We start from the raw sequence: 26,518 nt of genomic DNA on the forward strand, positions 1-26,518 counted from the left end.
AATAGGATAAGTTAATAATAAATTATACTGTGATTGGAGTTCAACCCTTTGTTTAAATAAATCAATGTTAGGAAAGATCATATAGATATTATCTAAATCTTTAATTTATTTTGAAATCTTTTAATTCCAAGTGCCATTCCCATTCTGATATGTCTATCCACGGCCTCCTCTACCGTCAAGGTGAAGCCACACTCAGGTTGGAGGAACAACACCTTATATTCCGTCTGGGTAGCCTCCAACCCGAGGGCATGAATATTGACTTCTCTAACTTTTGTTAATGCCCCTCCTACCCTTCACACCCCATCCCTTATTTATATATTTAATATATATTTTTTATTTTTTTCCCCCTTTTTTTCCTCTCGCTTTTTTCTCCCTCTGTCCCTCTCACTATAACTCCTTTCCTGCTGTCCATCCTCCGGGCTCCCCTCCCCCCTTCTCTTTCTCCCCAGGCTTCCCATCCCATGATCCTCTCCCTTCTCCAGCTCTTAGATCTACCCCTCCCCTCCTGTCTTCTCCTATCATTTCGGATCTCCCCCTTCCCCTCCCACTTTCAAATCTCTTACTATCTCTTCTTTCAGTTAGTCCTGACGAAGGGTCTCGGTCCGAAACATCGCTGTACCTCTTCCTATAGATGCTGCCTGGCCTGCTGCGCTCACAAGCATTTTTTGTGTGTGTTGCTTGAATTTCCATCATCTGCAGATTTCCTCGCCTATAGGTTCATCTACCTTTTTTTGTATATTGTGCTCATTCAAATATAAAACCTTCTGTCCTGTATTCACCCTTTTCGATTTTGTCCACTTTTTACATTGCAACTCATCCTGTTGACTGTAATTTTGCCCTATCATCAGCCTCTCTTTACTAGCAGCCTCACTACACGCTGCTTCTGTTTGTAAACCAACTACCTCAGTTTCAGCACGATTTCTCCAGCTCCGACACTCCTGCCAAATTAGTTTAAACCCTCCTGAACAGCTCTAGCCAACTTGCCTGAAAGCATATTGGTCCCACTCGAGTTCCAGTGTTCTCGTTTTAAACAGTAATCCACAGTTTGAAATTCTCCCTCAGAAGGAACCAATCCCTCCATTCAACCCAACAAAACCCTAAATGATGATATGTGTTTATGGCCATTTCCTTTGTCTTTCTAAACGCCAGTGGACAGAAATCTAGCCTGTTCAACCTTTCTTCTTAAGATAATCCACTCTGAACTGTGTCTAAGGCCTTAATGTGCTTCCTTAAGCAAGCAGAACAACAGTGTATATAATACCCCAGAAATGTTCTCACCCAATGCCCACATAACAGAAGTGAAACCTTCCTACTTCCATAGTCAATTCCCCTAGAAGTAAATGAGAGTCTATTTTCATAAATACCTCCTATAATTGTAAATAAGCCTTCTGTGAATCATACATTTGCAAACCTCGGTCCATCTTCTTCCCCTCTATCATGAGATGTCTGAATGGACAATCAACATATGAACACTACCTCACTATTTTTTGCCCTGCTTACTTAATTAAAAATTTTTAATATATTGCTCATTGTAATTTATAATTTAAAAAATTATTAAGTATTACAATGAACTACTGCCACAAAACAACAAATTTCATGACATATGCCAGTGATATGAAACCCGATTCTGATTCTGTACCCTATTCTGCAATCTCTCACTATTTAAGTAAGAGGCCACTTCCTTTTTATTTTTCCTGCCAAAATAAAAAGCTTAGTATTTCCCACATTATATACTCCATTTGTTATATGATCTGATAAATGCAGCTTATATGATATTTGCCAGATCCTTGCACACTTGATAAACCTGGCTATATCCTATTGTAGTCTTTATGTCATGCTCACATTTTACATTTTGTGGCACCTTCTGTATCTTCCTTAAAATTAATTGTAAAAAGCTGAGTCCCAAGCATTGATTCCATACATTGTGTTTTATCAAGATGAAAAAGAACCATTTACATTTGCTTTCTGTTTCCCACTAGTCATCCAATTATCTGTCTGCACCTGAATGTTATCTGCTGCACAATAAACTTTTATTCTAGCCTGCTTCTTCACTCCTCACACAACATTCCGACAAGCCACAAAAACAAATCTAGTGAACCTTCACTACATTCCCTCACTCTCACTTGTGTAAAAAAAATCCTTTCTGTACACAGTATTCCTGATGAGGTTGCACCAGAACTTTATACGAATGGAAACATGAGGAAATCTGCAGATGCTGGAAATTCAAGCAACACACATAAAAATTGCTGGTGAATGCAGCAGGCCAGGCAGCATCTATAGGAAGAGGTACAGTCGACGTTACGGGCCGAGACCCTTCATCAGGACTAACTGAAAGAAGAGATAGTAAGAGATTTGAAAGTGGGAGGGGGAAGGCCTCCTGTCCCATGATCCTCTCATATCCCTTTTGCCAATCAACTTTCCAGCTCTTGGCTTCATCCCTCCCCTTCCTGTCTTCTCCTATCATTTCGGATCTCCCCCTCCTCCTCCCACTTTCAAATCTCTTACTATCTCTTCTTTTAGTTAGTCCTGACGAAGGGTCTCGGCCCGAAACGTCGCTGTACTTCTTCCTATAGATGCTGCCTGGCCTGCTGCGTTCACCAGCAATTTTTATGTGTGTTGCTTTATACGAATGGAACTGGATATCTCTACTTTTGTCTCTAATCTTGCAAAAGTTTGGCTTCCTATTTTCATGAATATGCTCAATATTAACTATTGGTAATAAAAACAGAAAATGTCGGAAATACTGAGCAGGTCAGGCAGAAATATCGCTAATGCTTTATATGGAAGACCCTGGAAATAAATTACAGCATTTGCAGTTGTTAATAATATTTTACGATTATCACACATGGATAAAAGAGTCACTTTCTTTTTCTATCTGTCTCCAGATTCACCCTATCCTCCTTGTCCCCACCTGGCTCCATCTGCCTATTTTTTTCTGTTTGACTACCTATCACTCATTTGCCCCTGTCGCCCAATTTCATGCCTCCTCCCCCTCCCCCCACATGGGCCTATCTGCCCATTATTGCTCACCCAGCTTCCTAACTGGCTGCATTGCCGTCATTTATGGGAGGCAGCAGCACAAGATTGAATTGAGCTGCAGAGAGTTGTAAAATTAGTCATCTCCATCATGGGCACTAGCTCCCATAGTATCCAGGACATCTTCAAGGAGTGGTGCCTCAGAAAGGTGGCCTTCATCATTAAGGACCCCCATCACCCAGAACATGCCCTGTTCCCATTGCTACCATCAGGAATGAAGGCACACACTCAACAATTTCTATTTCTACTTTTTTGCACTACATATTTAATTTAGCTGTTTAATACATATATTCATACCGTAATTCACAGTTGCTTTTGCTATTATTATATATTGCATTGTACTGCCACCACAGAGTTAACAAACCTCATGACAAATGCTGGTGATATTAAACCAGATTTGGATTCTGATTCTGATCTACTGGCCCTTTTATCATCTCTCTCCCCCCCCACCCCTTTATGCTGGCTATCTTGCATCTTCATGCTCAGATACAGGGATCAACCCAAAATGGTGACATTATGATTCTCCCCACAGCTAATGTTCTACTTGTTTATTGCCCAAGGTTCCAGCATTCTCTTGTTTTTCTCTCTAAATAACAACCCTTTTCAATCTTTAAATCAAATGCCTTCCTATTTATTTACACATCACATTTTGTCTGCCAGCCCTCTCTGCAATCTCTTCATAGCCCACACTGCCACCTAGCTTTGTGTTATCAGTAAGGCTAGATACAGTATATGACAATAGATCCCTGAATGCAACTCATTGATTGTAAACAGAATATGATCAAAGGCCTGATCCCAGAGGCACTCCTTTTCCACAGTTTCTCCTCTTGAAGTATGACTAGGAAGGTTCTCCGTCATCTAGGTCATTGTATATCAAGCAGGTAGACAACTTAATCAGCAAGAACAAGTTGGGCTGATGGGCCTGTTTCGATGTCATATCTAAAGAAGAGGGTGATTGATTCATTTGATTCCTGACTAGTAAAGGTGTCAAAGGTTATGGGAAGAATGTTGAAAATGGAGTTGAAAGGGAAAATAAATCCGTCTTGAATGAATGGCGGAGCAGACTCTATGTGCTAAATGTCCCAATTCTGCTCCTACGTCTTATGGTCTTATATATCACCTCATAATTCTGTCCTCCAGTCCCAGAAAGATCCTCATAAACCTTTTCTCCACCATCTCTAGTTTAATAACATCCTTCCTATTGCAAAGTGTCCAGAACGCCTCACCAGCATTCCACAGAGCAGGAACATGGCTTCCCGACTCTTGTACTTAATGGTTATCAAATGAATGCAATTGTGCTAAACATCTCCTTTACCACCCTGTATACTCCTGTTTCCACTTTTAAAGGACTATGCACTTGTACCCCAATGCCTCTCTGTTCTACTACACTCTCTAGGTCCTGTCATTTACAATGTTAACTAGTTGAATGTTAGACACTGTTGGCTTACTGCCATACACGTAATTCAGTTTCCAAGTCCGCTATGTCTAATTACTGAATTAGGCCTTTGTAGTTTACTTTATTCAGACTTAAAATTCTCATTTCAATTTGAACTAATAATCTTTGTATAAAATTCTATCCTGTTTTGATTCATGTACTCTAAAGTCTTCTTAACAAACAAATGATCAATTAACCCTTTCTCTTTACACAATAATAGTGAAATAGCCTTTCCATAATTGGTTCCTCAACATACTAGTCAGCCACATTATGTCCTACAGCCTCCATAAGTTCATCCTCTACACTATTACTGCTTAATAGGTTTGCTTTGCTTATACGTAGATTAAAGTCCAACTTAATTATTGTATTTACCTTGTGAAGTGCTCTTCTAATTTCAATTTATTCTTTGCTCTATAGTGCCATTACTGTCAAAGAAGGTTACATACAACTCCAATCAATGTTATTTTTTAATTTCAAAAATAAACTTCATTTATTACGACGAATACAAACAGGAGAAAAGATAATGCATAACTTTTCCATTTATGTTCATTATACTCAGTAGCGTGAACTTATACTTTTAAATCAACAAATGACACTTGCTGTTTCTTACGTTCACCCATAATAACTGACTTTCTGAGCTGAGATCCTTCCTTCCTACTGTCTTTCTTTAAAATCGGTTTGATCCTGTTCCTTTCCTATTTTGCCTGTCTCTTGAAAAGAGGAGTATCCTGGAATACAGTACGTACTGTAATTCCCAACTTTGGTTACTTTACTGCCACATCTTACAATGGTTATTGATTCATACCCACTTAATTTTAACCGTGTCATTAATTCAACTACATTTTTGCCAATATTTTGTGCATTAAGGAAAAGAACTTTCAGTTTTATTATTACACTATTAATAAATCAGATTTTACTTCTCAGTCTGTTAGAGAATGAGTCTACTAGCATAAAGAGATTACAAAACTGTGATTGCCTATGTCAATAATCTGAAACTTTCACATCGTAATGACCCAGATGTCTATTTATGGCAGGGTTGAAAACAGCAATGAACAAGTTTTGGATGGGAGGTGATATTTTAATCCCCAAACTCCCTGCTCATGGGTTAAAAAGGAGGGTGAGGGAGGGCCACTAACTTTAATTTCGATGCAAATTTCTGCAAAGATGGAGCCTAAAGAATGAAATTTATAGTGGTTTATAAAACCTGAAGGACATAGATAAGGTAAATGTTTACAGCCTTTTTTTCCCAGTGTAGTGGAGATTGAAACTACTAGAGGGCATAGTTTTATGTGAGAGGGGTAAAACTTAAAGGGCATCCAAGGAGCAAATTCTTCACACAGAGGGTAGAGAGTATATAGAAGGAGCTGTCAGAGGAAGCAGTAGAAAAAGATATAATTACAAATTTTTGTAAGCATTTGGACAAATACACAGATTAGAAAGAATCCAAGAACAGTTAAAAGGAATGAGTTTAGATAGGCATCCTAGTCAGCAGGTCAAAGGCTTCATGACACTGTTTTGAAATGTAGCATCTCATCCCTCAATTATTCGTCAGACTGTCATTTGAGGGACTTTGCAATGCAATGCAAGCAATGCACAATTTGCTTGTTCATTTGGAACCATTCTCAAACCTTGATCTTTTAAAAAGTGATCTTCATCAACATAATATGGAAAAAAGTCATAGATAAGTCTTTATTTTAGGGTTTTATATGCCCTTTTAAAAGATTATTAAATCAAATACCTCAAAATACATTGATGAAATTATAGCTTTTTGTGAAGAATATTTTTATATTTACTTTACTTCATTTTGCAAGGATTTTGGAATGACATGAACTGTGGCCACCCATTTCCTTCTATATGTGAAAGAAGTAACAGTTCAATTAATACTACACAAGCTCCCACTGAGGACTCTAATTCAGGAGGGTGCCCTACAGACTGGGAACCATTTGGAAAGAAGGTATATGCTTCCACAGATGCTGCCTGACCTATTGAATGCTTCTAACATTTTCCTTTTATGTTCAAAAGGCAATTAACCACCATCTTGTCTGGGCCAATATTAGCTGTTAATACCAGTTTTTCCTCACAGATTTTGCTGTTTGAGACATAATCAGTGCTCATATTTTAATCCGTTTCCTGGGACAATTATAAAGTATAAAGGTTGATTGTTTGATCCAGGCAAGGAATGCCTGCATGGTCAGATATCACAGGCAGCATATTTCTGGTTGCTGTCCAGCTCCAGGATGATCTGGCCCAATAAATAGATTAGTTTATTAGGGTCATTCTCCTGCACTGGAATCAAAGGAGAAGCAGCCCCACACAGAGTCTGGCCTGCTGCTAGATTTTGAAGCCCGTTGTGCACCACAAGAAGGCAAGCTTCAGAAGCAGTTACAAAATCAGCTGCAAACAGCTGGCACAACTTTGTAATTTATTGTATGGAAATCCCGATGTTGCTTTTGCAAAGGGAAGTGCTATTAACTTCCTGAAAAATCTGTGGCAATAGAATTTATTGTAATTTTACTCCTTTGTTCCACAGGCTTTAGAGGCTGGTCTATATCACCGATGATCCGCTTTTCATATTTTCTATTTAAATATGTCTTTATTTTTCTGAAAAGAGCGCAGCAGAGCCAATGCCACAATAATGATCTTCAGACAACAGGCAATATTTTGGCTTGGACAATGAACACAAAATGCTGGAACAGCTCTGTAGGTTGAACTCAGCAATGCTGGAGGAACTCAGCAGGCCAGGCAACATCTAAACAGTCAACATTTCGGGCTGAGACCTTCAAGGTCAACATCTCAGCCTGGAATGTCAACTGTTTATTCTTTTCAATAGATGATTCCTGGCCTGCTGAGTTCCTCTAGCATTTTGTGTGTGTTAAGTCAACAATTCAGACTGAAATGTTGACTGTTCTTTTCTCTCCATGGATTTTGCCTAACCTGCTGAGTTCTCCAGCATTTTGTGTGTTTGCTCAAGATTTTCAGCACCTGCAGAACCCCTTGTATCAACATTCTGGCTTGCACAGCAAACTACTTTGGCTTATTGCTGAAATATTGCTTTATTTGTAATATAATTACATGATGCATTGTACATGCTAAGAATTTGGGAATCTGTCCCTCAGTGTTTCAAGTTTTATGGTAAAATAGAAGAGGAACATTTATCTTGGAGTGCTGCAAGAGATGTTTGCATAAAAGGTGGAGGGAATCTGGCATCAATTCAAAATGCTAAGGAACAGGGTAAGTAATTATGACAAGTGTGGCCTTGTATCCGCTGATATATTTTTAATGCTTTGATTTCATTATGGGGCTTCAACAACTAACACCAGCCAATATATAAATGATCATCCAGGTACAAAATTGTGCACGTCCAATATTCCAATTAATGCACTGATGTTTCAGTTTAGGGACAGATTTTTTTTTGCCTGTGTTAGTGACAAAAAGCCAAAACCAAAAGGAGTAATAACATCAACATTGATCTCAGGATAAAAGAGCATAGTTGAATATATTTACAGTGAAGTGCATGATGTATGCAATACTATTTTTAATTTTGATTTTGTCAGAGAATAAAAATACGTAATAATTAATTGCTTGTATACAAATGAATCATTGCTAGTTTAGCAAAACCATTAATATAGTCCCACCTGAGCTAAAGCAGTACAGATAACAGTTTCAGATAAGTATTATCATTCTATTTGTATATATTAGTAACCTAGGATGTTCAATTTAAAATGATATCCTTATATTCACTGCTTTGCAGTTGTTCATTGTTAGCTTTATTTCTGAATACATTGGATACAATAGCTATTAGATGATTTGTGCTCTTCTCATATACTGTACTATTTTACTTTCTTGAGTGCCAAGTGTAATTTGATTCTTTGTTATTCCTGATCTTTACCTGTTGGTTCACCTTACCTTTTTTTAAATGATAATAATATAGTCCAATTGGAAAGTAATGGTATGAAACTTGGTTACAAAACACAAAACAGTGACTGGCAGATAATGGAGATACATTAGTGAAGTAGAAAACTCTACTAAAATTATGATTTTAATTTGGGTTCATTGAAAAGCTATTTCTGCTAGTAGTGAATTGGAGCTTGAAGGGAAAAACTTCCATTTGTCAGTGAGATGTCAACCTGAAATACAAATTTCTGACTAATTCAAAGCAGTAAGAGGGGTGTTAGGAGGATATTTTATACAGAGGATAATCGCCTACCAAAATTGTAACAGATGCATCATAATATGTCAAAGGCTAGTGTATAAACATTTGAAAATATTGGATATAAAAATGACAGGAAAGTGCAAGAAAATGAGGCAAAATGATGAGTTCATTCAAGAACTAAGTATATAAGTGCATCTCTACTGTAAAACATTATGATTCCACTTTTACACGTTAGAAGAATACCTCAAACTTTCATTCCAACTTAACCATCCTACTATTCAAATTATGCTCTAGTACAGTATATGTTTTGGAAAATCGGTAAATATATTTTGTGCATGCTATTTGCATTTTATTTTATTCAATGTGAATTCTGCAATTGCTCCTTACCATATTCTAAGATTCCTTTTTACCTTGATTACACTGCTGTGAGTTACTTTGGAACCACATATTAAAAGAGATGTATAAATGCAATGAAATCTTTTTTTAAGTGTTGAATTTTAACCACAATTTTGAATTATATTAATCTCTTCCCCTTCACAGCATTTATTACCTTGTCTCTGAATGGCTTTCCTGGAGATGTTTGGATTGGATTAAATGATATTAATAAAGAGGGTAGATACCTCTGGACTGACGGGAAGGGAGTATCGTATACTAATTGGGCGAAAGGCTTCCCAACAGGAAAAGCATACTCCTATGATAATCCGGTAGGTTCCAACCTCACCCCCTGAGCTTTACCAGCGTAGCTGACTTACTTTTAATGATATATGTCTTCACTAACATTCTAAGCTCAAGGGCTCAATGTCTAATCCTGTTAGATCTATGGAAGCGGTCACAGTGTTTAATATTTTTATTTTAGAACATAGAACATAGAACAGTACAGCACAGTACAGGCACTTTGGCCCACAATGTTGTGCTGTCCCTTAAACCCTGCCTCCCATAAAACCAACCACCTTAAATTCCTCCATATACCTGTCTAGTAGTCTCTTAAATTTCACTAATGTATCTGCCTCCCCCACTGACTCAGGCAGTGCATTCCACGCACCAACCTCTCTCTGAGTAAAAAAACCTTCCGCTAATATCCCCCTTGAACTTCCCACCACTTACCTTAAAGCCATGTCCTCTTGTATTGAGCAGTGATGCCCTGGGAAAGAGGCACTGGCTGTCCACTCTATCTATTCCTCTTAATATTTTGTATACCTCTGTCATGTCTCCTCTCATCCTCCTCCTCTCCAGAGAGTGAAGCCCTAACTCCCTTAATCTCTGGTCATAATGCATACTCTCTAAACCAGGCAGCATCCTGGTGAATATCCTCTGTACCCTTTCCAATGCTTCCACATCCTTCCTATAGTGAGGCGACCAGAACTGGACACAATACTCCAAGTGTGGCCTAACCAGAGTTTTATAGAGCTGCATCATTACCCAGCGACTCTTAAACACTATCCCTCGACTTTTGAAAGCTAACATTCCATAAGCTTTCTTAACTACCCTATCTACCTGTGAGGCAACTTTCAGGGATCTGTGGACATGTAGCCCCAGATCCCTCTGCTCCTCCACACTACCAAGTATCCTGCCATTTACTTTGTACTCTGCCTTGGAGTTTGTCCTTCTAAAGTGAACCACCTCACATTTCTCCAGGTTGAACTCCATCTGCCACTTCTGAGCACACTTCTGCATCTTATCAATGTCTCTCTGCAATCTTTGACAATCCTCTACACTATCCACAACACCACCAACTTTTGTGTCGTCTGCAAACTTGCCAACCCACCCTTCTACCCCAACATCCAGGTTGTTAATAAAAATCACGAAAAGTAGAGGTCCCAGAACAGATCCTTGTGGGACACCACTAGTCACAATCCTCCAATCTGAATGTACTCTCTCCACCAGCACCCTCTGCCTTCTGCAGGCAAGCCAATTCTGAATCCACCTGGCCAAACTTCCCTGGATCCCATGCCTTCTAACTTTCTGAATAAGCCTACCGTGTGGAACCTTGTCAAATGCCTTACTAAAATCCATATAGATCACATCCACTGCACTACCCTCATCTATATGCTTGACCACCTCCTCAAAGTACTCCATCAAGCTTGTTAGACACGATCTGCCCCTCACAAAGCCATGCTGACTGTCCCTGATCAGACCATGATTCTCTAAATGCCCATAGATCCTATCTCTGTGAATCTTTTCCAACAGCTTTCCCACCACAGATCACTGGTCTATAATTACCCAGACTATTCCTACTAACTTTTTTGAACAAAGGGACAACATTCGCCTCCCTCCAATCCTCCGGTACCATTCCCGTGCACAACGAGGACATAAAGATCCTAGCCAGAGGCTCAGCAATCTCTTGCCTTGCCTCGTGGAGCAGCCTGGGGAATATTCCATCAGGCCCCGGGGACTTATCAGTCCTACTGTATTTTAAACAACTCCGACATCTCCTCTTCCTTAATATCAACGTGCTCCAGTACATCAACCTCACTCATATTGTCCTCACCATCATCAAGTTCCCTCTCATTGGTGAATACCGAAGAGAAGTATTCATTGAGGATCTCACTCACTTCCACAGCCTCCAGGCACATCTTCCCACCTTTATCTCTAATCGGTCCTACCTTCACTCCTGTCATCCTTTTTTTCTTCACATAATTGAAGAATGCCTTGGGATTTTCATTTACCCTACTCGCCAAGGTGTTTAGTTGGAATATTTAACACATCAATGTTATCTCACCCCACATTAAAATTATGAACTCAGCAACACTCTAGATTGGCCATGTTTCCTTAGGAAGCCAAACAGTAGAATTGGAATTGAGAGGGCTGTGGTGATGTTTGAGGTCAGCTGAATTACTTGATTTAGCTCTTAGTTAGTTACTTGATTTAGCTCTTGGGGTCAAACCATTTGCATGATTCTGTGATACGTAAGGCCATTAGAAGTACCCCTGGACCCCTGAAGCATTGCTTCATGGAAAGTACTCATGGGGATTTACACAAAAGAAATTGCAGAGGATGCTGGAAATCTGAAATAAACCAAAACTTGTTGGAAATGTCCAGCTGGTCAAGCAGCATCTGCAGATAAAAAACATAACATTTTGGGATGACTATCTTTCATATAAGAATATCTGTGGAGAATGATCAGCTATGAAAAAAAACAAATAAAAAAATTTGAAAAAAATAAATTTCTGTACTATGACTGCCATTTTAAAATGATTTAAAATGTAGGTGCCTCTGGTAATTGACATTGCTGAATGCCACATGTGTTTTTAATGGCACAAGTACTGACATTATATCCTAAGGCATAATATCTATACTTAGAGGTTATTACCGACTGCCCATACAGGCTGAATATACTGTCAATAGACCTGGCAGGTGATTGTGTCATTAGTATAGCAGACTTGGAACATTAATACTTTTCTCAAAGAGTAAATATACCCCACTCAAAAGAGCAATGCTGGGATGTCCAGACCCAGAACTCCTGGATAAAGAGGATGTGGGATAGGATAGAGGAAAAACGGGAAGCTTCCACTTGATATTGAGAGTTCAGTACCACAGAAAGCCTATGGAACCCTGTTGTCCAGGAGTCAACATAACACGTGGTGAGATTCAAATGCAAAACAGGAAACAGTCCTTCAAGGTGACCCAACACTTCATCTGCAAAACTTTTGGAGTTGTTTTAATATATCTAGTGCTGCTGCAACGACCTCCTCTCCACTCCTCTACTTAGAGTTCGATCTAGGGCACTATTTGTGTGAAGTCTGAACGTTCTCTGTGTGACCACCAGGACTTTCAAAGGGTGTTCTGGTTTCTTCCTATATCCCTAAGACTTGAAGGTGGTTGATTAATTGGCCAGTGTAATTTCCATATGCATGTCAGTGCATAACAGAACTTAGAGACAGCTGATGGGAATTATGGGAAAATATAAAATGGGATTAATGTGGAATCAATTCAAATGGTAGCTAATGGTCAGCACAAACTTAATATGATGGCCCTACTTCCATGCTCGATCCTTCCTTTGGAATCTGTGACTCTATAAAGGAGTAGAGACTTTCAGAAACAACAATACAGTTCATTTCTGAAGGTGACTCTTAAGTGAGGTTCTTAATGAATATTTGAACCTTAAGGAACAATGTTGATACTGTAGCTAAGGATGAAGGTGTGAGATATTAATCAGGAAGGAATCGCTAATGGATTCTGTATTGCTGAAAGTGGATAAATCATCGAGTACCAATGAAGTGTCTTCCAGGCTGGTAAGAGAAGCAACTTAAGAAATTGAAGAGATTCTGATCATCATTTTCCTATTTTGCTTAAATGTTCTCCAGATGTTCTGCTGGGGAACCGAAAGACTGATAATCTTGCATCACTGCTTGAGAAAAGGGGAAGGTAGAGACTAGATGAAATCAGGCCAATCATCCTAACTTTGGCGTGGGGCATATTATTAGAAACTATTTTGAAGAATGTCATTTATAGCACTTCTGCTCTTTTATTTTTTTGGATATGCACTTGATATGCTGTATGGTCCTTGGCTGGAGCAGGAAGTTCCCACCTTTCTCATTAATTTCTATAATTCTGATACTGAGAACCCCATTCCTCTACTGTCATACTCCTTCCTACCTTTAATATCCTTTAAAGACATCCTCTATTGTTCTTGAACCCACTCCTCCTTGTACTCCACTGATAACTGACCTCATAAATAATTTATTCTATGCAAAGACAAAACTAAGCCAACAGCAAAAAGTTGCAGTGATATTTGGTCACAGATTTCCATACATTGCATTTGCACATCATCATTCAATTATCTGCCAACATTTTAAATATTAATTTCCACTGGAAATTTTTCTGTTGGTTTATGGTGCTAACCATTTTTTGTTTTCCTTATATGGCAATCTGACTGTGTGACTGTGAGTGTAACTGCAAAGAAACTCGGTGGCCTCTGGAAGGATAACTACTGCCAGATCAAAAGAGGTTTTATATGCCAGAAGTATAAAGGTAAGCACAGGGCTGATTTTTGCACAATATATTAATCTGTGCTATCTTCAATCTAAAATTATATCTGGCAAACAATTAAATCATTGCTGATCTTACACCACAGTACCTCTTTAATTCATCAGCCGACTTTTGTTGTTCTCCTCAGAGATGGAACGGTCCCAAAACCCTTGCGTACAGAATTCCAAATAATTCATTGCACTTTGGTGAAGAAGTTTCTTCTCATCTTGTGCTCAATAGATTGTTTCTTATATTGAGACTATAATGCAGTCATGGAGATGCATTAATTCTGTATGTATCATGTTAAGCTGCAGGAGGTTTGTGAATATTTGAATTAGGTCAGGCCTCTTTCTCCATAACTCAAGAGAACACAACTTTTACCTACTTAATCTTCCTCATACATACAAGAAAGCCGGCACCTCAGGAATCCCATACAAAATGCAGCAGGAACTCAGCAGGTCAGATATCATCTATTGGAAGAAATGGACAATCAATATCAACTGTTCATTTCTCTCTCTGTATGCTGGCTGACCTACAAAGATCCTCCAGAAATTAGTGTGTTACTCCAGACTCCAGCATCTACAGTCTTTTATGTCACCCTCAGGAATCAATCTGATACTTTATTTATTTCCTTATGTCATAAGTGTGCACTTCCCTTGTGTAGAGTATTAGAAACATAGAAACATAGAAAACCTACAGCACAAAACAGGCCCTTCAGCCCACAAAACTGTGCTGAACATGTCTTTACCTTAGAAATGACCTAGGGTTACACCCTTGCCCTCTATTTTTCTAGGCTCCATGTACCCATCCAGGAGTCTCTTAAAAGACCCTATTGTTTCTGCCTCCACCACTGTCGCTGGCAGCCCATTCCCCGCTCTCTCCACTCTCTGCGTAAAAAAAACTTACCCCTGACCTCCTCTGTACCTACATTCAAGCACCTTAAAACTGTGCCCTCTCATGCTAGCCATTTCAGCCCTGGGAAAAATCCTCTGACTATCCACATGATCAATGCCTCTCATCATCTTGTACGCCTCTATCAGGTCACCCCTCATCCTCCATCACTTCAAGGAGAAAAGGCCAAGTTTACTCAAACTATTCTCATAAGGCATGCTCCCCAAATCAGGCAATACCCTTGTAAATCTGCTCTTCACCCTTTCTATGGTTTCCACATCCTCCCTATAGTGAGGCAATCCAGAACTGAGCACAGTACTCCAAGTGGGTTCTGACCGGGGTCCTATATAGCTGCAACATTACCTCTTCGCTCTTAAACTCAATCCTATGATTGATGACGGCCAATGCACCATATGCCTTCTTAACCACAGAGTTAACCTGTGCAGCAGCTTTGAGTATCCTATGGACTCAGACCCCAAGATCCCTCTGATCCTTCACACTGCCAAGAGTCTTACCATTAATACTATATCCTGCCATCATATTTGACCTATCAAAATGAATCACCTCACACTTATCTGGGTTGAACTTCAAGTGCCACTTCTCAGCCATCCCTCCACTTCGTCATCCAGGTCATTTATAAAAATCACAAACAGTAAGGATCCCAGGACAGATTCCTGGGGCACAAAACTGGTCACTGACCTACCTCCATCCAGAATATGACCCGTCTACAGCCACTCTTTGCCTTCTGTGGGCAAACCAGTTCTGGATCCACAAAGCAATGTCCTCTTGGATCCCATGCCTCCTTAATTTCTCAATAAGCCTTGCATGGGGTACCTTATCAAATGCCTTGCTGAAATCCATATACACTACATGTACTTCTCTACCTTCATCAATGTGTTTAGCCACATCCTCAAAATATTCAATCAGGCTCGTAAGGCATGAGCTGTCTTTCACAAAGTGATGCTGACTATTCCTAATCATATTATGCCTCTCCAAATGTTCATAAATCCTGCTTCTCAGGATCTTCTCCATCAATTTACCAACCATTGAATTAAGACTCACTGGTCTATAATTTCCTGGGTTATCTCTACTCCCTTTCTTGAATAAGTGAACAACATCCGCAACCCTCCAATCCTCCGGAACCTCTCCCATCCTCATTGATGATGCAAAGATCATCGCCAGAGGCTCAGTAATCTCCTCCCTTGCCTCCCACAGTAGCCTGGGGTATATCTGTCCAGTCCCGGTGACTTATCCAACTTGATGCTTTCCAAATTCTCTAGCACATCCTCTTCCTTAATATCTTCATGCTCAAGCTTTTCAGTTTGCTGTAGGTCATCCCTACAATTGCCAAGATCCTATTCCGTAGTGAATACTGAATCAAAGTATTCATTAAGTACCTCTGCTACCTCCTCCAGTTCCAAACTCACTTTTCCACTATCACACTTGATTGGCCCTATTCTCTCACATCTTATCCTCTTTCTCTTCACCTACTTGTAGAATGCCTCGCAGTTTTCCTTAATCCTGTCCACTAAGGCCTTCTCATGGCAACTTTTGGCACTCCTTATTTCATTCTTAAGTTCCTTCCTGGTAGCGTTATAATCTTCTAGATCGCTATCATTACCTAGTTTTTTGAACCTTTTGTAAGCTTTTCTTTTCTCCTTGACTAGATTTACAACAGCCTTACGCCACAGTTCCTGTACGCTACTATCCTTTCCCTGTCTCATTGGAACGTACCTCTGCGGAACCCTACGCAAATATCCCCTGAGTATTTACCACATTTCTTCCATACTTTTCCCTGAGAAAATCTATTTCCAATTTATGCTTCCAAATTCCTGCCTGATAGCCTCATATTTCCCCTTACTCCAATTAAACGCTTTCCTAACTTGTCTGTTCCTATCCCTCTCCAATGCTATGATAAAGGAGATAGAATTGTGATCACTGTCTCCAAAATGCTCTCCCACTGAGAGATCTGACACCTGACCAGGTTGATTTCCCAATACCAGATCAAGTACAGCCTCTCCTCTTGTAGGTTTATCTACTTATTGTGTCAAGAAATCTTCCTGAACACGCCTAACAAACTCCACCCCATCTAAAGCCCTCGATCCAGGGAGATGCCAATCGATATTTGGGAAATTAAAATCTTCTGCCACAACAACTCTGTTATTATTACACCTTTCCAGAATCTGTCTCCCTATCTGCTCCTCCATGTCCCTGTTGCTATTGGGTGGTCTATAAAAAACACCCAGTAGAGTTATTGACCTCTTCCTGTTCCTAACTTCCACCCTCAGAGACTCCGTAGACAATCCCTCCATGACTTCCTCCTTTTCTGCAGCTATGACACTATCTCTGATCAACAGTGCCATGCCCCCACCTTTTTTGCCTTCCTCTGTCATCCAGGCATTTATCCTCCACCTCATTCTATTCCTATACTCACTGTCACGTGGCACAGGCAGTAATCCCGAGTATTGTCTGTGCTGTCTCATTAGGACCCTGTTCAATGGAATAGGATGTATTTTTATTCTTCTTGCATCCTCTGGAATTAAAGGTCAACAAAACATTTGACTTCTTAATTATTTACTGTACTTGCATATTAACTTTCAGCGATCCATGTATAAAGACATTCAACTCCCTCTGAACACCAACACTCTTCAGTTTCTCATCATTTAAAAAATATTATGCCTTTCCAAAGGGAATGTACCCTTGTATGTTTTACATTATATTTTATCTGTCATACCCTTGCTTTCCACAACTCCCTAGGCTTTTCTGCATCGTCTTCTCAGCCCTCATTACCACCTGGCTTTGTATCGTTAAGAAAACTTTGATATATTACATTGGATCTTCTCATCCAAATTATTGATTTAGAGTATGAGCAGCTGGTCTCACCAACAGTCTGGGTGGATTGGTCCTGCTGTGGAGGAGGATTAAAAATAATTTGGCCACAGGTTGTGATGGAGATGTGCTGTTGACGGTACTTCAGTCATATAAAGAAGCAAGACTGGGCCAGGCCAGTAAGCACGACTGATATGATCAGATATATGGAAGAATTATAAAACTGAATTGCAACTGTTAAATTCAAAGATCTTGACTGACATGGCAAAGTAACTTAGATCATTGATCACAATGTGGGAATAACTCAGAAAAAGTTGAAGGAAAGGCAGGATTGGTACTCAAATTTCAGGGTATTTAAGTTTCAAATGTGATAGTGAAGAGGGTGGGGTGAATGCAAAAAAGGAGGGGCATTGAATTATTGATCAGGGAACCAATCTCTGCAATAATAAGTGAGGATATCTTAGAAGGATGTTTAAATGAGGTCATATGGTATGGTGAAAAGAGGCAAGGGATGAAGTTTAAGAATTTCTTTGTGATTTGTGACCAGTGATGTACCATTGCTGTTTGTGAACATACTAGCTATGATTAGTAAGTCTGCTTGGGCTAGTTGCAGCAGTAAATTTGCAGATTGGGCACACTGCAGAGAGTAAATGTTTGAAGTCTCAGAAAGTGTGCTGGTTGAGAGGATAACTCTGTCCTAGATGGTATTAATCTTTCCACGTACTTCTGCACACAACCAGCAGATGGACAGTATTTCATCTGTTAGTTGGTAGAAGAGCTCTTAATTGATGTGGCTGGCCCATTTGTGTTTCTGGTACATGGATTCCTCCAGAATGTTAATGGTATTAATAGCCGAGGATAACAATGAACTCCAAATGGTGGCATCTGCAAATAGTAATTATGGTAACCCCAATGAATGCCAACAGAAGGTTGTTCGATTAGATTTGTTAGAAATGGTAATGTCTGACACCTATAAACATAAGAGATTTTGCAGAAGCTGAGAATCCATTAAAACACACACAGAATGCCAGAGGAACTTGGCAAGCCAGGCTGCATCTATGGAAATGTATTATTTGTTGATCTTTCAGGCCTAGATCCTTCATCAGGACTTATTTTCATTTTCATAGCTGCTGCCTGACATGCTAAATTCCTTCAACATTTTGTTGTGTTGTCTGATAATTGCGTGCCTTGAATTTTCCATACCACTCAGCCAAAGCCTAAATACTGTCCACTCCTGGCAGCTCATTTCAAGCATTCATCACTCTCTGTGTAAAACAAACTTGCCCTTTACATCTCCTTTGAAATTATCCCTCTCACCTTAAACGCCTGCCCTCTGGTACTAGATATTTCTACCTTGGGAAAATGATGCTGTCTGTCTATTTTATCTTTGTCTCTCAGAATCTTATAAATCTCTATCAGATAACCTCTCAGCCCCCTCCTCCCGAAGAACAACCCAAGTATGTCCACCCTCTCATTATAGCATATGCTCTCCAATCCAGGCCTGATAAACTTCTTCTGCACCCTCTCCAAAGCCTTGACATATTACTTACAATAGGGCAAACTGAACTGTATGCAATCCTCCAGATGTGGCCCAACCAGAGTTTCGTAAAGCTGCAACTTAACTTCTTGATGTTTAAATTCAATGCCTTGGCTCATAAAAGTAAACATGTCAGATGCCTTCTTAACAACCCTATCTGCCTCCGTAGCAACTTTCAGGGAGCTATGAACTTGGACTCTAAGATCCCTCTGCTCATCAACATTGTTAATGGTCTTGCATTTAACAGTGTATTGCCTCTTTACATTTGACCTACCAAAGTGCAACACTTCACATTTATCTGGATTAAACTCCATCTGCCAATTTTCTGCCCATATCTGCAACTGATCTATATCCAGTTGTGTTCTTTGCCAGTCTTCTATGCCATGCACAACACCATCAGTCTTCGTATCATCTGCAAACTTACTAACCCACCCATCTATGTATTCATCCAGGTCATTTATATACATCACAAACAGCAGAGGTCTCTGTACAGATCCCTGTGAAACACAACTAATCACAGACCTCCCACTATTATGAGTCCCTTTGATTGCTACCCTCTTTTCTCAACGAGCAAGCCAGTTCTAAATTCAAATGGGCAATTCACCATTGATCCCATGGATGTGCCAGATTAGATTGCAGTTTTGTTGTTGTGATACAGCATTTGGGCTGTTTTCCAGTCTTCTGGAACCATTCCAGAATCTAGGGATTCTTGAAAGATCATTACAAATGCCTCCACAATCTCTTCAGGCACCTCTTTCAGAACCCTAGGGTGTAATCCATTTGGTCCAGGTGACTTATCTGTCTTCAGACCTTACAGATTCCCAAGAGCCTTCTGTCTAGTTATGATAACTTCACATACTTCATGCTCCTGACACCTGTAACTGTCACCATATTGCTCATGTCTTCCACAGTGAAGATTGATGTTATGCCACCGTGGCACCTGCAATTCCTATTTACTTTTGTTTCCTGCATTTTTAAAAATATATTTATATAGCATTTTAATAACTTTCATTTACATAAGAATGGAAATGTTCTTTAAGGAATGTTTTGAACAATGATTTAATATTTTACAGATTAGAGGTGTACAGACATATCTGACATTGCGTAATCATGTCTCCAAGCAAGATTACCCTTCGGCATTTTCTATATTGATTGTCCTTGAATTCCCCCCCCATTGAAACCATATTATTTGTGTGGTTTTCTCAATTTGATCTGTGATTGGAAAAGGTTCCTTGCTGACAATGTAGACTTTGGAAAACTGCTCCACTATCTTAGTTACCTAGTTACTTGCCTTACCACTCATTGTGTTTGCTAAAATGTCTTTTACGTAGACTGAAAAATTGGATGTTCTTCCTTTGTTGTTTAGAGAAAGCAAAGTACATTGGAGCTTGTGTGAAAATAAAGGAGCAAAATTTGATTTTTTTTTCCCCACAGATCGTTCATTAAGCATGAACCCCACAACTGTTCCTGGACCAAATTACTATCAGTATGGCAACAATTCCTATAAAGTTATTACGGTCAAGTTGAAATGGCAAGATGCACGAAAAGTATGTGAAGCAGAAGGTGCCCAACTTGTTAGTATTAGGAACGCCTTTGAGAATTCCTTCTTGATGTTAGAGGCAAATAAGGCTGAAGAGAAACTTTGGATTGGATTAAATGCCAATGCGGTAAGAAACAAAGAGAAACATTGTATGTTGAAGAATAGAAAGTGAACATATTTATTTCTGTAACCACTTAGTACAGGACAAAATTTGAGGATTGATGTGAATATTCAGAGCAAATGCTGGGAATGAATGAGCATTTGACTGGAGGATGAAAAACAGTGACAATTGCTGCAAGATTAATGTTGGCCTAGGGTAAAATTTTTGGTAAATCAGTCAGATTGTTGATTCTTTTGTGGGAAACTTGTCTCTCAGCTCTTTACAACTTAGTTTCTTTCAGTTTTCTGCACACCTTCAGGCAAACACAGAAGGATGGAAGAAGCTGGTCAGATGCAGAACCATCCTCTTGCTTTTCTTCTTCAAAGTTCAAAGTAAATTTACTATCGAAGTATAAATATGTCACCATATACAACGCTGAGATAGATTTTCTTGAGGGTAAGCTAAATAAATGTATAGAATAATAACTATAACAGAATCAATGAAAGAGCACCTGTCTTGGACGTTCAACCAGAGAGCGGGAGACACCAATTTTTTCAAATACAGAAAGAAAGAAACATTAATAAAAAAATAAGTAAACAATAAATAATGAAAACATGAGAAGAATAATCCTTAAAAGTGTGTCCATTGGTTGTGGTAACTCTTCAATGATGGGGCAAGTGAAGTTATCCCCTTTGGTTCAAGAGCCTAATGGTTGAGGGGTAGTAACTGTTCCAACACCTGGTGCTGAGAGTCCTGTTGCTCCCGTACATTCTTCCTGATGGCAGAGGTGAAGAAAGAGCATGCCCTGGGTGGTGGAGTTCCCTGATGATGGATGCTGCTTTCCTGAGACAGTGTTTCATGTGGATCTGCTCAACAGAGGGGATGGCTTTACCCCTGATGGACTGGGCTGTATCTATTATATTTTGTAGGATTTTCCATCAAGGCCATTGGTATTTCCACTCCAGGCTGTGATGCAGCCAAGCAATGGACTCTCCATTACACATCTATAGAAGTTGATCAAAGTTTTAGATGTCATGCCAAATCTGTGCAAACTCCTCTGGAAGGAGAGGTGCAGCCATACTTTCTTCACCATTGCACTATATGCTGGGCCCATGAAAGTTCCTCTGAAATAATAATACTACAGAATTTAAAGTTGCTAACTCTCTCCACCTCTGATCCTCTGATGAGAATTGACTCACGGACCTCTGGTTTCTTCCTCCTGAAGTCAATAATTAGTTCCTTGGTCTTGCTGACATTGAATGAAAGGTTGTTGTTATGGCACCACTCAGCCAGATTTTCAATCTCCTCTCCTCTATGCTGATTTTTCACCACCTTTGATTCAGCCAGTGGTGTCGTCAGCAAACTTGAACATGGCATTAGAGCTGTGATTAGCCACGCAGTCCTAGGTGTAAAGTAAGTAAAGCAGGGGACTAAGCACACAGCTTGTGGTTAACCTGTGCTGATGGAGATCGAAGAACAGATGTTGTTGCCAATCTGAATGGACTGGGGTCTGCAAGTGAGGAAATCAAGGATCGAATTGCACAAAGAGATACTGAGGCCAATGTCTTGGAGTTTATTTTCTGAGGGGATGATGATGGTGTTGAATGCTGAGCTGTAATCGATAAAGAATATCCTGAGCTATACGTCTTTACTGTCCAGGTGTTCCAGGGTTGAGTGAAGAGCCAATGAAATGGCACCTGTTATGGACCTGTTGCTCCAGTAGGCAAACTAGAGCAGATCTAAATCCCTTCTCGGGCAGGAATTGATATGTTTCATCACCAACCTCTCAAAACACTTCATCAATGTAGATGTAAGTGTTACTTTGACATCAGTCATTGAGGCAGGTCAGTACGCTCTTGGGTACCAGTATAATTGCAGCCTGTCTGAAGCAGGTGGGTATCTGAGACTGCCGAACAGAGAGTAAAAAGATCTCGGTGAACACTCCAGAAGTTAATCAGCAGAGATGTTTAGTCCATGGCCAGGCACCCCGTTTGGGCTGGATACTTTTCATGTGTTCACCTCCTGAAGACTGTTCGCACATCGGCCTCAGAGACTGACGTCATAGGATCATGAGGGGATGTGGGCGTTTGTGATGGTTCCTTCACGTTTTGTCAGTCAAAGTGAGCAGACAAGGCATTGAGCTCATCTGGAAGCAATGGCCTACTGTCACCTATGTCGCTTGATTTAACTTTATAAGAGGTGATAGTATTCAAGAGCTGCTACTGTACAACTGTCGAGCATCCTTCGTTGATTCAAGTTTAGCCTGGAATTGCCACTTCACCCATGAGATGGCTTTCCAGAGATTGTACCTAGACCTCTCATAACTTTCTTGGTCACCAGATCCGGCTCTCAGCAGATTGCCCATCTCATGGTTCATCCAGGTCTTCTGATTGAGGAAGACTCTGAATGACTTTGTGGGGACGCAACTGTTTTAGTAAAGTCTGTTACAACCTTGGTGCATTCATTCAGATCCACAGATCAGTCCTTGAACACTGCCCAGTCTACTGACTTGATGCGATCCTATAGCCGCTTCTCTGTTTCCTGAGACCACGACTTTGTTGTCCTAATCACTGGAGTTTTAATCTTTAGCCCTTGCTTGTATACAGGTAGAAGAAAGACAGCCAAGTGATTGGATTTAGCAAAATGCTTTCTGGGCATGGAACAGTAGGTATTCCTTATCTTAGTAAAGCAGTGATCTCATAAGACCTTCTGGTGCTAGCATGTCTAGGGCTCGGGCATTAATGTGAAGGACCAGACTTGCTGGCTGATATTCACTGGTAATTTTCTAGTTACAGTCCAACAACTCAAACTAGTGGCATAACATAGGTCTGCAGAAATCCCTGGTATGTGAGCTGCAAGGGAGGTGATAAGTACGAGAAAATATGTAATTTTTAATTACTTTAGCTTGCTTTTATGTTTTGTACTTCTTTAGAGAACTGTGTATAATGCATGGGTTAGCTCCTGACTTCCAGCCCTGGCAATAGCGAATTCATGAATGTGCCAGAGTCTGAGTGCTGGTGCATCCTATATCTCCCCCTGCTGCTGGATTCAGCAAAGAATGCAGAGGCACTGCTCAGTGATGTCGAGCCGGGAGTTATGTGTAGTTGTATCTGGCCCCATAGCTGGATGACTTGTGTATCAAGTGCAGATTCATTTATTTGGATTGTTCTGGAGAATTTGATGGAAAAAAAGTTCAGATAAATGTTTCTTTCTCAAATTTAACATTTTAAATTACAATTATTATGCCACTAATGATCTGATGCTGTGATTATGAAATGTTACTTCAAATTATTTCACAAGTCAAAAGGGAAAGATGAATGTCAATTGCTGTTACCTTAAGTAGCAAAAAAGTATAGCTGACGGCCTTGGGGCACAGCTGCATTATTTTAAAATAGAATTTCTTTTAGACTGCAGGACAATACCGATGGATTGATGGGTGGAAACTAAGGTATTCCAACTGGGGTGTTGGAGAGCCCAGGGGCAATAATGATTGTGTCTTTATTGACCTGAATGGACAGTGGAAAACCTCAGACTGCAACAATGAGTCATATGCCACTTGTAAAATATCTTCTGGTAAGAATCAATTTGTGAACTTCAGTTCTGTCTGCACTAGTTTGATTTCTTTGAAAGTCAATTTAAAATTATAAATGAGCACAAACTTGTTTTAACATTTTTATAACACTTACAGGTCTTGCATTCTAATAAAGTTATCCCTCAATGTGCAAAGACATTACATTCTGGGGAAAACATTCCATTTAGAGAAAATGTAGAAATCAAGAGAGTCAAATGCACAGTCAGGGTCAGTAAAAATTCTTAAGCCACAGTTCAAGAATTTCATTGAAAAATCAGCACAACAATCTGAAATATTATTTTGTTAATAATCAAGTCTTAAATAAGGATTATTAAAAGGTATATTCCTTGCATAATGTACCATTTCAAGATATTCCTCAAGTGAAACATAAAAGATCTCTTTCTCCCTTTATCCACATCACCCTCCCTCCCCATCCCCTCTCCAAGGGTCTCAATGTGTAGTGATTTTGCATGTGAAGTTGGTAGCTGAGTTGCCATTGATTTTTGAAGCTGCTTGTGAGCTGCATAGAGGTGATGGCAACAGTTGTTCCTGAAGTTTGCTGAGGGAACTGCAGAGCAGGGCTTAAAGAAGGGGTCAATGGACTTCGAATCATTTTATTCTTCATCATCTGGAAAAGCTCCTCACAGAAAAGCAAGACATAATGAGGCCACCTCTGTTGCTCTGTGTATAATCATTTTGAAAGAAGACTATCATGGTTTCCTTGTAGTAGACACCTCCAAAGTCTCTTCAACCAACACACACAAAATGCTGGAGGAAATCAGCAGGCCAGGCAGCATCTATGAAAAAGAGTAAAGTGAAGAAGGGTCTTGGCCCGAAATGTTGACTGCTTACTGCTTACTTTTTTCCATAGAAGCCACCTGGCCTGTTGTGTTCCTGCACCATTTTGTGTGTGTGGTTTGGATTTCCAGCATCTGCAGATTGTCTTGTGTTTGTGATTCCAAAGTCTCTTTGTAGGTAGCTGTTAGGTGGTGGTGCATCTGTTGTGTTTTCCTACTCACACTCTTTGTGCAAGCTCTAACCATTCCTCATTTCTGTAGCAGGCAGCCGCTTAGAGCTGCTGCTAGCCAACTTGATAGTGAACTTTGATGACACAGTTCCACCTGCCTCTGATATCAATTGCTTGGTGTGGCAAAGAAAGAATCATGAGTCAAGGACATTAAGATTACAGAACCAATTCATAAATTGAAGGCTTGTAAATCAATGAGTATGATTAGAAATGATCAATTTCATGATAAAAGCAACTTACATTTTGTTGGTCTAAGTTTCATCAATTGTTGATTCAGTAATGTAAATAATTTCACAATTCAGTATATGAATAGCTGTTGTGTCTTTGAAGCTGAAAATCAACAGCAGGGAAGATGAAGTTCTGGAGAGCATGTTTTCACACAGAGAGTGTTGATGGTGCATGGTCTAGAGATAAGGGAATTCTGATTGTATTTAGGCAGCTGGGAATAAATGACATCAGTGCTTTCAAGTCATTGCTCATTGAAGGATGTCTCAGCAATTGTTGCCAGCAATGTTGAATGCTCTCATGCAAAACCCTTTACCGAGATGTTATATTTCTTTTCCGAAGTGTGAACTCACCAATTCCCAAAAGAAACAGGTATTGGTTATTCCAATTTCTTCCCACATTTCTGCCTGTTTCTTCACAGGAACAGGCAGCTGTGAAATTGAAGACTCATTCATTATGTGCTGCCCTTTGCATTCACTCCCTAGAGGCCAAATGAGGTACAACATGGATAAGAGCCTGGCAGAATAATAGCTCATCCTTTCAAACGGAAGATTGTGTGCGTTTGGAGAACTTACCCTTTCGACATATGAATAAAAATGCTCTCATTAGCTAAAGACCAAGAAAGTTTGGTCAGCTGAAGCTTTATTTGAATGCTTTATTTTGTCAGAACCTGTGATTACTGAGCCACCTCAACTCCAAGGAAGGTGTCCAGAAACGCTGGACCAATCCTGGATCCCATTTCATGGGCACTGCTACTTCTTTGAAGCATCAAATAAAAAACCTTGGCCCTCTGCCAGCCTTGACTGCATTCGTTATGGTAAGAACTTTACTTTGTGGTAACTGTGAAATTACACTTTTTTAGACACAATGTCTGTCTGTGAGTAAACACTAAAAATAAATCTTAGCAGATGAATCAGTCTTACTTACAAACTGATTAATCCACTAATAGATACAATGTACTACAGTGGTTCCATATTATTATGCAAAATGAAATTGCTTCAAGCCAAAGAAATGTTGCATATAATCTTTAACACTTCATTTTAATGCAACACTTTTTACCAAAAGCACTAACTTTGTTTCATACTGGAATTTAAATTGGTTTGTTATTGTCACATGTACCGAGATATAATGAATGAAGAAGTTGTTCATATTGGTCAAATTATAACACAGTGCATTGAGGTAGATCAAGATAAAAAAAACAACAGA

The 26,518-nt window shown here is 39.7% G+C and overlaps 1 protein-coding gene across 1 annotated transcript in view; it reads left to right on the forward strand.

Annotated features, from left to right (window-relative positions):
* mrc1a (mannose receptor, C type 1a) overlaps positions 1-26,518 on the forward strand; it is a 163,115-nt gene that overhangs the window by 120,951 nt on the left and 15,646 nt on the right. Inside the window, exons 20-26 of the mRNA XM_063044201.1 lie at positions 6,283-6,425; positions 7,588-7,702; positions 9,165-9,327; positions 13,489-13,595; positions 20,284-20,516; positions 23,897-24,062; positions 25,980-26,129. Of these exons, the coding sequence (XP_062900271.1) occupies positions 6,283-6,425; positions 7,588-7,702; positions 9,165-9,327; positions 13,489-13,595; positions 20,284-20,516; positions 23,897-24,062; positions 25,980-26,129 (1,077 nt within the window). The remainder of the gene's footprint in view (positions 1-6,282; positions 6,426-7,587; positions 7,703-9,164; positions 9,328-13,488; positions 13,596-20,283; positions 20,517-23,896; positions 24,063-25,979; positions 26,130-26,518) is intronic.

The sequence above is a fragment of the Mobula hypostoma genome, chromosome 3 (assembly GCF_963921235.1).
Source record: "Mobula hypostoma chromosome 3, sMobHyp1.1, whole genome shotgun sequence".
In the NCBI taxonomy this organism is placed as follows: domain Eukaryota; kingdom Metazoa; phylum Chordata; class Chondrichthyes; order Myliobatiformes; family Myliobatidae; genus Mobula; species Mobula hypostoma.